Source organism: Perognathus longimembris, chromosome 10 (genome assembly GCF_023159225.1).
Source record: "Perognathus longimembris pacificus isolate PPM17 chromosome 10, ASM2315922v1, whole genome shotgun sequence".
Taxonomy (NCBI): Eukaryota; Metazoa; Chordata; class Mammalia; order Rodentia; family Heteromyidae; genus Perognathus; species Perognathus longimembris.
Genome location: NC_063170.1, coordinates 53,244,467 through 53,256,492, shown reverse-complemented (window position 1 = coordinate 53,256,492; position 12,026 = coordinate 53,244,467). Strand labels below are relative to the sequence as shown.

General features: G+C 40.3%; 1 protein-coding gene across 1 annotated transcript; it reads right to left on the bottom strand.

The window, feature by feature from the left end:
- Window positions 1–23: 23 nt before the first annotated feature.
- C10H3orf49 (chromosome 10 C3orf49 homolog) lies at window positions 24–11,165 on the bottom strand. The gene is made up of 5 exons (XM_048356082.1): window positions 10,993–11,165; window positions 8,417–8,721; window positions 4,982–5,106; window positions 1,180–1,293; window positions 24–723 (listed from the first exon to the last, which is right to left on the bottom strand). The coding sequence occupies exons 1-5, from the start codon at window positions 11,115–11,117 to the stop codon at window positions 526–528; spliced, it is 867 nt and encodes a 288-aa protein (XP_048212039.1). The 5' UTR covers window positions 11,118–11,165; the 3' UTR covers window positions 24–525.
- Window positions 11,166–12,026: the final 861 nt, after the last annotated feature.

Below are 12,026 nucleotides of genomic sequence, written 5' to 3'. Positions count from 1 at the left end.
CTGGTGATTAATTGGAGATAAGCGTCTCACAGACTTTCTTGCCCAGGCTGGCTTTAAACTGTGATCCTCAGATCTCAGCCTTCTGAGTAGCTAGGATTACAGGTGTGAGCCACTGGCACCCACACATTTTGTAATCTTAATATGAACTTTTATCTTTCAAGATGAAAATGTAAAATTAGCTCATTAGTAGTCATATTAAAAGTGTTATGACATGTTTAAGTACTTTTTCTAACCTCACCTAACAAGTCATAGGAGAATTTTTTTTTAGAGAATTGCTATATCCTGTAAATGGATTTTATTTTCCATTAATAATAAGAATTATAAAGTACAATTTGCTCCTGCAAGCTCAGAATCAAAAAAGTTCTTCTTTTCCCCCACAAAAGCTCTTTTCTTTTTTTTTAAAAGAACTGTTGAACAAATGTTCTTTTAAAATGTACTCCGTTGATTAATTCACACAGATTTATTCAGGACTCTGCGCCAAGAGAAGAATCCCTACAGGGGACTTTTATCCAGAGAGGAACACAATCAGAAGCAGCAGCAGGTACATGGAAAACAGACACTTTTCAGTTTATACTTCCTCATGGTTCTCTTGGATATCCTCTGAAATTGCTTAGAAGACTGAAGAATTTCATCCCCTAGAAACTCACATTGTTGGAGCTCAGCATATCTTTGAGCCAGGAGCTTCATGGACTTATCAGTTACTGCTTCGATGAGATCATCCACCTATGACAGATGCAAAGAAATGAAGCCATGGGTTGTAAGACTTGTCAACACCAAAGCAATAGTTGCTGTTGCTTTTCCTGAGAGATGAGTTAAGAAACTGATGGACATTTTAAAAGTCGCAGTACATTATTCTACTTAAAGTCATAGCAAACAGAGCTTGAAAAGAGACATTTACCACCCAGTGGTAAAGATGATCTCCTTTCTTTTCAAAGGAAAAGCCCATGTGTATGGCTTCAATTTAATGCAATTCACTTAATATTTATTAGGTGCATAGCATAGTCCTACTTGGCCTTAGCCATCCCTTAGCCCCTCTCACAATGCCCCCCACTAACATTACTTCTTAATGCTGGCTGTTAGTTATGTCCCACATTCATGCTGTCTGGCAGGGCTGTGTGTTCAGTTAGGACTGAAGCTTGATGCTTAGGAAACACAAAAGTAAAAGTTTTCAGCCACTACCTGCATTTGAAGCTTTCGGACTGTCAAATCGGATTTGGGAAGGATGTTTTCTGTGCCACGTTTCTTTCTCTTTAATGCTGGAAAATGTGGTCTCTTTTTTGATAAATATGGTGCCTATTAAAGAAATGCAAAAATGGTGAAAAATACATCATATTAGGAAATAGCAATGTTATTTTTGTGATGACAAGAATTCTTTACCCTTCATACATTCTCTTTTATAGTGATCATTTGCCACATAGCAACATTGGCTTGGAGTCTTATTCATATTATTCTCCACGCCCCATGTATCTCCTTTGTGCCTTGAGCTGTCTTTGAAGAGATCTATAGGGTGCAGAGAAATGAGATTGTCTGGCTCTGAAAGAATATATAGAGTCAGGAAAAAAAACAGGTCATTTGTAAGGAGAAGAAATTACTGTGCAGATGCTGAGCACAGGGAGAACGTGGGGCTGTTATGGACCAGTGCCCCAGAAAGCTCATTATCACTAGATCCAGTTGTTAATTTGCTCTCGTTTCTGCAAGTTTTCTTATTTCCATGGGCATCATGTCTCTGGACATAAAATGCAAGCACTGGATTTTCTTTTTGCCCCATGCCTAACACTTTTCCCATTGTTCCTGGCTTACTGGCTGCAAGTACCTATCCTAGCAGTTGCTTTTGGAGAGCATGTCCAGGTCTTGGCTCTGAGCTAGTATGCTGTTTTAGACTTAGTGAGTTTATCCTTCCTTCCTCTGGTGCTTAATAATTAGCACTGGGATCATCCTGAAATCTACACAGAGCAAGATGGTGGACCATGTTTGGGTCTTATCCTTTGCCTTAGGAGAATGCTTACAAATAAACCACCACTGTTCTGCCAGCTTGCTCTGTCTGAGTGCCACTTTGAGAGTCTGCCTTCATCCATCTAAAGACTGTAGTTTGTTCCTGTTTTTTTAATTGTTGTTTGTGTTTAATTTTTAGGTTTTCTTTTTGTTTACTTGTCTCATGTAGTTCAAGCTGGCTTCACACTCAATGCTGGACATGGTAGCTCATGATTTGAGATTGGAGGATAATGGCCTGAGGCCAACTTGTGCCAAAAATTAATGAGACACCATCTTAATGAACTGGGATTGATTCCCAAGGAGAATTATGGTCTAAGGCTAGCTCAGGTAGAGACAAAATGATACTTAAAAAAAAAAAAAAAACAAAACAAAAACAACCTTTTAGGCCTGATGATTTGGATGGTAGAGTACTTGCATGCTAAGTGCAAGGTCTTGAGTTCAAAGCCCAGTACCATAAAGAAAGAAAAGGGAAGGGAAGGGAAAGAAAGAATATAAAAGGCCTTTCAATCCTGCCCTACCTTCCAAGTGCTGAGATTTCAGATGTATACTGCCATGCTCTGCTATTACCCCATTTTTTTTCTCATGATACCACGACTCTATTCTCCACTTGGTGTAGTTACTAACCTACCTCTGGGTTTGATATGACTGTTACAAAGTCCAGTGTTTGGGCAAGTTTTGTAGACAAGACTACTACAGGGATTATGGACTGGAGAGAACGAGCCTCCGGCACAGAGGTACCACTTTGCAATCGCAACTGTTTACCCTGAGCAATTACAAACCTCAGAATTGTCCTATTTCTTTAAAAGGAAGTTCCTAGGGTTTTATTTGAAATATCCTAATTTTACAATGTAGACAACTAATTGAAATTCTGAGAATAAACACTGAGTGGACACCCTTTGATTCTATATTTCAATGCTCAGAAATTCTTAAGTATATCCAAATCGATCCAGCTTTAACTTCTGTGGTAAGTGCTGTCCATATGGTGAATATTCCTTCCATTTTCCTGTACCCTAGAAGTGTTCAGATTTTTGCCTTTCCCACTTAAGTCTATAACCCAACAGGAATTAATTGTTGGCAATGATGACAGGGATCAAATTCCATTTTCCCCATTTAGATGGCCACTGGATTAACCTGCTGGTTTTTCAAAAGATTAGCTGTGCACTACTGCTGTATAGTACCATTGGCTTAATGTATTTCTCCTTTGCTGCAAGTTTGAAAACAAAATGTTAATTAGATTACTTTGGGAGCTCCCAAACCTAGAAATCACTCAGAACATGATAGAGGTATGATAAATATGAATCTCACACATGGAGGAAAATGCCAAACTGATTCTGATATATCCTGGCAGCGATGCTGTGAGCCCTATTTGGGAAGTCTGTGCTGTCTGTCCTACTTAATACAAAAGCCAATAGCTACATGCAGTTGTAGTGGCCACTGAAAATGTAGTTAGTGTGACTGAGGAAGTAGACTTTATTTTTGTGTGTGCCAATACTAGAACCTGAGTCCAGGCCCTGAGCAGTGTCTGAGCATTTTTGTTTTTGTTTTTGTGGTTTTTTGCAGGGATAGTGCTCTAGCACTTGAATTACCATTCCACTTCCGGCTTTTTAGTGGGCAATTGAAGGTAAGAGTCTCACAGACCCTCCTGCCTTGGTTGGCTTCGAACTGAGATCCTCAAATCCTAGCTACTCCTGAGTAGTTACTCTTCTTGAGTAGCTACGATTACAGGCATGAGCCACTCACTTGAGCCCAACTCTGGAAGTGGATTTTTAAAGTTTCAATATAGTCGCATGTGGCTATTGGCTACCCATACTGAACAGAAAAGTTGAACGGTACAATTACTACAAAGCATAGTAATTAACAAACAGGATTGCAGGATCTAGCTTATTGACAGAATCCTTGATATGTGCTTGACCTTGGGTTCAATCCTCAACCTCCATCCCTGCTCCCCCAAAAAAGGAGGAGGGAGAGAGAAAGAAAAAAGAAGGAATCAAATCTTCCTGGTAAGACAATGTGGCTTTTGTACTCATCTGGGCAAAGTAAGTGTGGTTACTATTATAGTGTTTCTACCTACCTGCTAGCACTGTTGTAAGAATTTTCTGTGTTCATATTTGTAAGAAAAGAACCTAGCACATAGTGTCAGCTTTAACTAAGAGCTTGTCACATATAGAAGAGAGTTGTAATAATACTTTAGAGTTCTACTTTAAAAACAACTATAACAACGAAAACCCTCTGGCAGCTGACCATACCACAGCACAACTGTAGCCTCGGCTATTCAGGAGGCAGAGGCAAGATTGTTCTCAGGAATTGGAGATCACCTGGGGTAAATAGTAAAACTCCCTCCTCAAAAAAAAAAAAAATCTAGTTTTCCTATTATGACATCATTTTAAATAATCCTAACTTCTGGTAAGGAAATACATGGCATACTGCATCAGTCAGCATGGTACTTCTTATGCTAGATATGCAGCTATTTAAATTCGATTTTGATTTTCATTAAGATTAAATACAGGGCTGGGAATCTGGCTTAGCAGTAGAGCGCTTGCCTAGCATGCATGAAGCCCTGGGTTCGATTCCTCAGCACCACTTAAACAGAAAAAGCCGGAAATGGCACTGTGGCTCAAGTGGTAGAGTGCTAGCCTTGAGCAAAAGGAAACAGGGATAGTGCTCAAGCCCTGAGTGCAAGCCTCATGAGTAGCAAAAGAAAAAATAAATAAATACACATTCATTTCCTCCATTGCCCTGGCCATACTTCAATCTCACAGGCTTCATGTGACTAATGGCTACTTTACTGGATGGTGAACAGTCTCTTTACAGAACATTTTATTAAGGCTGGCTCTGTGAATGCTGTACTTACAGCACACACAAGACAGACCAGGTTGTTAATATGTGAACTTGACATTTGAATCGTTGATCGAGTCACTTTAAAGCTTTGTAGTAGAGAACTTGGTTTTTATGAACATCCCCAAACACTGACACATGTAGATCATTTTACCTTTTGCAATCCTGAAGGAAGAGATGTCACAGATAACCTCTTGGTGGTTCTCCTGGCCCGGAGGAGGGTACTCCCTCCACTTATCTCCTCTGCCTCTGCTTCCATCACATCCAGCTGAATAGTTGCTTAGAAAAAGGGGAGAAGAGAAGCAGAAGGATAAAGAGGCAGCATGCGAGGATCACAGTTTCCGACACTTGCTATTTGGAAGTCATCTGGAAAGATGGGGCCAAATGCTGCCCTTATGCCTTTTGTCCTTGGGGTTCAAATTTTTAAAACAAGAATCTGCTTCTTCTAATCTTATTCTGTCTCCTGCACACATTTATTTGCCTTTTAGTGTGGTTGGGAACTCAGCTGAAATCCATCCAGTTTGGGCAAAGTGGTTATCTCTTTCAGAGGCTTAGCTTTGCTTTGTTTTCAACCTTGTAGAATTACAAAAAAAGGCCCCTCCAATGTACAAATCTATCCTTTTGAGCATTCACTGTTGGTAGAAGTAAAGTTAAATTTATTCTTCAGAAATGTTGTCAAGGCCCAGTCATTCACTTCATACTTGAATATTTTTCCCATATCTAGGGCCCAGATAAACTTCAGACTCCTTGATGATTTTCTTTAGACCAATTCAATTTTGTTTGTGCCAATACTAGGGCTTGAACTTAGCTTTGCATCCCACAAGATGATTAAAATATCTGCACTGTAGCCGTAGTTATCTTTTTTGTTTTGTTTTGTTTTGTTTTCCTGGGGCTTGAACTCGGGGCCTAGGAGCTGTCCCTGAGCTTCTTTTGCTAGATTAGCACTTTATCCCTTGAGCCATAGTGCCACTTCTGGCTTCCAGGTGGTTCATAGAACACGAGTCTCATGGACTTTTCCTTCCTGGGGGACTTCAGATCTATCCTCAGATATCAGCCTCCTGGAGTAGATAGGATTACAGGCATGAGCCACTGGCTCCAGCCATAATTATCTGGAAAAAAATGCAAATCAAACTGAGATCCAGACTGCTTAAGCCTGTAATCCTATGTAGTTGGAAAAAGGAGATTGAAGATTGTGGTTCAAGACCAGCCTGGACAAAAAGAACTTTGGGAAACTCAATCTCAACCAGTGAAAGAGCATGGTGGCCAATACTTGTCATCTGCCAGCAACATAAGGAAACACAAGGGGGATATTATATCCTAGATATAAAGCAAGACCCTACCTACCTTGAAAATAAAGAAGGCAAAGGGGACTAGAGGAATGGTTCACATGGGAGAGTACTTGTTTAGCAAGTGCTGAAGCTCTGGGTTCAATCCCCAGTACTACCAAAGAAAGAAGGAAGGAAAGAAAGAAAGAGAGAGAGAGAGAGAAAGGGAGGGAGGAAGAAGGAAAAAGAAGAAAAGCAAAACTTTCATGACACTGACACCTGAACATATGCTCTTTTTTTCCCCACATTTTCCTCATCTAAGTCTTAGTCACCCTTCAGGTCTCAATTTACTTGTCCTTGGCTCAGAGAGGCCTTTCCTGAACCCGTTTAAAATGGGAGCACCCATGATATGTTTGCAAAGCACCCCAGGCTTCTACACTTGCATCAGGCATTATTATTATTATTATTGGTATAATATTTGAAAGTCCTCTGTGCTATAATTCCATGAAGACAGAGACCACATCTGTTTTCTTTGTCACTTGACCTCTAATTCTGTGACAGGTATGTAACAGACACTTTACAATACATTCACTAGATAAGTGAAAAATGTATTAGAGCCCAATAAAGAAAGAAAGTTAGCTTTGGGTTACAACCAAGACAGGATAAATATGTTTGAGTTGCACCCTGAAAGACAGCATATTTTCTGGAGAAAAAATCTTTTATGAGAAACTTGCTATTCCATTTCTCATAGAAAAAAAACCCCAACAATGCAAAAAAAAAAAGCGAAAAACAAAACAAAAAATAACAACTACAAAAGCATAGAGATGTGATCCTATGCTTTCTGCTAGAATCTAACACTCTAGCCTCAGTGATATAGAAAGACTTCTTTCTGTTATTTTCAACAGAAATATACAGCTCAGTCCATACCAGGAATTTGCTTAATGATTGCATGTTTGTATTAGTGACCTTTTTCTTTTTCAGCAGAGCATGTTTGAAAGGGCCATTCGTCAGCTGGAAACCATTGGTTTTTGGTTTCTTTGGTGTTTCTTTCCCATTCTACCCCTGGCCCTGGCCCTGGCCCTGGATAAAAGATCCACCAGGTATAAGCCTGACTGACCACTGTGTGAAATGCAAGGTTGCAGGACAATGTATGTTTTCTGATGCTATGCTGAAAAGGACATTGAAAAATACCACAGGAGATACTTTGGGCAGAGAAACTATTCCATGTGATCTGGTAATCCTGGATTAATGACACCATGACAGGATGCCTTGGTTGAATCCCATAGAACTGTACAACATATAGAATGAACCCTAATGTAAGCTATAAACTTTGATGGATAACAATGCATCAGCACTGGCTCATCAGTTAAAGCAAATGTGAGTAAGGAAAACAGGAAGCGTGGAGGAGAAAAAGGGTGTACATACGAACTCTGTTTTCTATAAACTTAAAACTGCTTTAAAAATAAAATGTGCTTAATTTCTTAAAAAGCTACAGAGGACAGCATAAACAGTGTTGATATTGCTAGTCATAGATTCCCAAATAACAGTATTATTACTACATTGCAAGAAAAAGACATAAAGTTAACAGTTCAAATGTTAATCTTTTACTGAGCCTATTAAAAAGGATATACATGAAAATCACACATCCTTTATGAGTCATCAATCATGAGTTTCATTCACTTAATTCTCCCTCCACCCTCCAGTTTTAGAAGTAGCCATTGGTACGTCTTTCTCCAGAAACAAAACAAAGAGAATCGAATATGCATTTATGGATATGTTCAAATACACCCACCTCTATGCAAAAGTATGCAAATCAATGCATACATTTAGACAACTAGATGACTGGTTATTTAGCTAACTAACTGGATGTACTGGAAGCTTAAGAGCAACCTAATCAAATGCGTCAATATGAATTATGACTCAGGACAGTGAGGTGAAGCATGAGACTGCATTCCACAGAGTTCTCACACTCTCACATGGGTAGCATGTTAGTCAGCTTTAGTCATTGGTTGTGATGCAATACCTGAGCCAACCAACTTATAAACAAGGAAGGTTTATTTTGCTCATGCTTTAGAGGTTTTAGGAGTTTAGAGAAAGGGCAGGGGAAGTCCCCAAATCCCCTTCCTGAGCCCACTCCCAACAACTTAAGGACATCCCATCAGACGCTGCCTTCTAAAGGTCCCACCACCTCCCAATCAAACTTTTTATCCTAAGGGCCTTAGGGGCTATTCCACCTCCATAACACAGCAGGTGGTAAAAGACTCCTTCCTTATTTTGCTATTTTTCTCAGCTTTGACATTAAATGATAAATTGCCTCTGGTTACCATTCTGTGAGAGCTTTCTCATCTTTGGTTTGGTGAATAACATGGGTGATGGAGGCTCCTTGGTGATTCTAGGGAGAAGGCTGTGCATGTTTGGAAGGAGGGCCTCCTTCCGGCTGGTCCCCGCTGCCTTGCCTCTACACTTGCAGGGCAACATCCTCCCCAAAGCTGTCTTCACTCTCTTCATCAAGGGTTTTCTCAGATTTTGTTGGTTTTCCTGAAATCCTGGATCGCTTTCACTGGATGACTCCTCCTTGGGGACCAACACATTTTGCTTTACTAAATTGGTAGACACAGCCCTGTGCCATCTAAGGGAAATAAAAATAATTTGTATTAAGATCAACAGAAAGTTAAAAATGTATGACATCAGTACCTAAAATTCAAATATGAACAAATAAGATGGTTCCCAAAATGGAACTAAAGACAGACGATCAAACCATGGGAGATGGGGGAACAAGTTTCGTCAATATTGTAGCTAGTGCTGTCTGCCTACTATTTCATTTACTCCACGTAGTCCCCAAAGAAATAGGATATTAATTCATTTTGCAAACAAACAACAACAAAAAACTCCCCCCGAGCACCTGTGGTTCATATCTATAATTGCAGCTACTCAGGAGACTGAGATCTAAAATTTGCAGTTCAACGCCAGGAAAGTCTGTAAGAATCTTATCTCCAATTAACTACCAAAAGAAAAGCTGGAAGTGGAGCTATGGCTCAAGTTGTAGAGTGCTAACCTTGAGCAAAAACAGCTCAGGGACAGCACTCGGGCCCTGAGTTTCAAGAATCCTGAAGGCCATCCATGTACTCTCTCAGAAAAAATAGCAATTCTAAGCTAAGCATGGTGGTTCATGCCTGTCATCCCAGGGCTGAGGCAGCTTGATTGTGAGTTCAAGGCCAGCCTGAGCTACATAGAGAGAGCTTGTGTAAAAATACGACAACAAAACAAAAACAAAACCAGTTCTAAGTAATCTGTGACTCAACAAAATGTGTTTCTCTCTCTGATCTGCTTCAGGTAATTTGTTCTAGACCCTAGTGATTTCTGCAATTTCTGTTGTAAAAAGAATCCTTCCTTTCTCAAGGCTTTAAAGAATTTTGTTGGTAATCAGTTTATTTGTTTACATCTCTATTGCTTTCTTTAAAAAAAAAAGAGGGGGGGCTGGGGATATGGCCTAGTGGCAAGACTGCTTGCCTCATATACATGAGGCCCTGTGTTCAATTCCCCAGCCCCACATATACAGAAAATGGCCAGAAGTGGCGCTGTGGCTCAAGTGGCAGAGCGTTAGCCTTGAGCAAAAAGAAGCCAGGGACAGTGCTCAGGCCCCGAGCCCAGGTCCCAGGACTGGCCAAAAAAATAAAATTAAAAAAAAACCAAAGATTAGTGGTGATGGAGTTTTCACGCAGGGCCCCTGTCTTGCTTATCTGACTTGCTCACCCTGCTGGTGCTCTACCACTTGAACCATGCTTCTAACCCTAATTTTGGTTAACTATTTTGGAGATGGAGTCTTTTGGACTTTTCTGCTTGGGCTGGTTTCGAACTGTGAGCCTCTGGATCTTAGCCTCTTGAGTAGCTGGGATTACAGATAGGAGCTACTGGCACTTGACAAAACCCCTACTTCTTATGGAAAGTAAAAAAAAAATCTTTGCAATATTTCATTTTGTCCATAAAGTTCGGAACGTTGAGACTTCAGGCATCATTAAAAATCACTTTATTTCTACATCAGCTGTAGCTCACAGATCAGCCAAGACAGAGCCTAAAGAAATTTGAAAAAAAAAATCCCCATACTGATGTTCAAAATTAAAATATAATGGAGGTCTTAATGCCTGTCTTTATGTTTCAGCCATTGGTAGGACTAAGGCTAAGCTTGTTTTTGCTATTTTATCAAAGAGTGTTTGCTAGTGAAGCAGAATATATATGCAGCCAAACTTGCTGGGACAGAGAGTAGAAAGCATTGATTTGAATTTATTTTGATGAACACAGTAATGAACTTTCAAAATAATAGTATTTGTATGGGGTTCAAGAAATTGCAAATGCTGAAAAATATCAACTAAGCATTTGCCTTAGTCTCTTAGGACACATTAAAAGTTAAATTCTGGAAGAAATAAAAGCTTTTCCTGGTAAAATACAGTTTTTTTCAATTAAAAAATTTTATACTGGTTCTAGGCCTTGAATTCAGAGCTAGGCTATTGTCCCTTCACTTTTTCACTCAAGTCTGGCACTCTACCATACATAGCTCCACTTCCAACTTTTTGGTGGTTAACCAAAGTCTCGTGAACTGTCCTCCCTAGGCTGGGTTTGAACTTCGATCCTCGGATCTCAGCCTCCCAAGTAGCTAGGATTACAGGTGTTAGACATCAGTGCCCAGCCCAAATGAAGACTTTTTTAATCATAAAACCTGACTTCCGTGAGGCTACCTGGCCCAGGACAGTGCTCTCTTCCCGCTATTCCATGTAGAGTCTTCATCTCTCAGGGCAGAGCTTAAAAAGAAATGCTACCTTCTCTCATCATTACAGTGAACTGTGGTTAACAAAGCCTCCAGATACCTCCCTCAAAAACAAAGAAATCAAGTTTCATTACCGACCTTTCAATCCCTTTCCTTTTTAAAGAGCTATTTTTCTTTCTGGGTTGGTGGAATCTTCGATACTGGCCAACTTTTCCATAGGACACTTTATGGAATTCTGGTAGACAGAGCGGAAGGCAATCCATTGTGGACAGTCTCACCGACGGCAGTTGAATTTCTTTAACTCTTGTGGCCAAAGTCTTCAAAACAGTGACTGAGGGGGCACCATCAAGTTCTAGATCATTTGATGGATGTAGGAACATTTCAGAATCTCCTCCTTCTTCACTTCCAGGTGCTAAGCACAGCCCTCATGGGTCTGGCCCTGTGCCTGGCTTCTGAGAAGTCTCTAATGATGTACTGACAGAACTGTGGGAAATTCCATGGCACTGTGTGGAATGCTTCATGTCGAATACAAGAAAAATAAAGACACTGATCTGATTGTCTAGCTTGGACTGGCATTCAAATAAATTCACACACTTAGCCGACAATCACATTTATGTTGGGAATCTTCTCTCTGTCCTGTGGGGCACCCATAAAGAGGCCAATTATTATTTGGACATCTTATAATGCACACCAAGTGCTATTTATTTTCATTTTGAAAGACTGAGGTGGTCTCTTAAAGCACATGGCTAAAAAAAAGTTGAGGACCTAGCCCACCCAACCTGTTTCTGCATTTATTTCATGGACAATAGCAAATTCTGCCTAGGTAGGGATTTTACCACCAGGTGGCAGCAGACACTAGGCTTTATTGCTATCACCCTATTGGAGCTTTGAATTGTTTGAGCATAGTAAGGACAAGTTAGGGAGCCAGCCCTCAATCAAGGAGCTGCTTATAATGGTGAGCCCCTGTAATTCTAGCTACTGGGACACATGAGTAGTGTGGTGGCAGTCTAAAAATGATCCCAACCCCCCACCTCCCAAAAGTGAGACTACCTTAAAAATAACTAAAGCAAAAAGGGACTGGTGGCATAACTCAAAAGTGGTAAACCATCTACTAGCAAGTGTAAGGCCCGTAGGTCAGATCTCCATATGGTGACATGGGGGAGAGAAAGAAA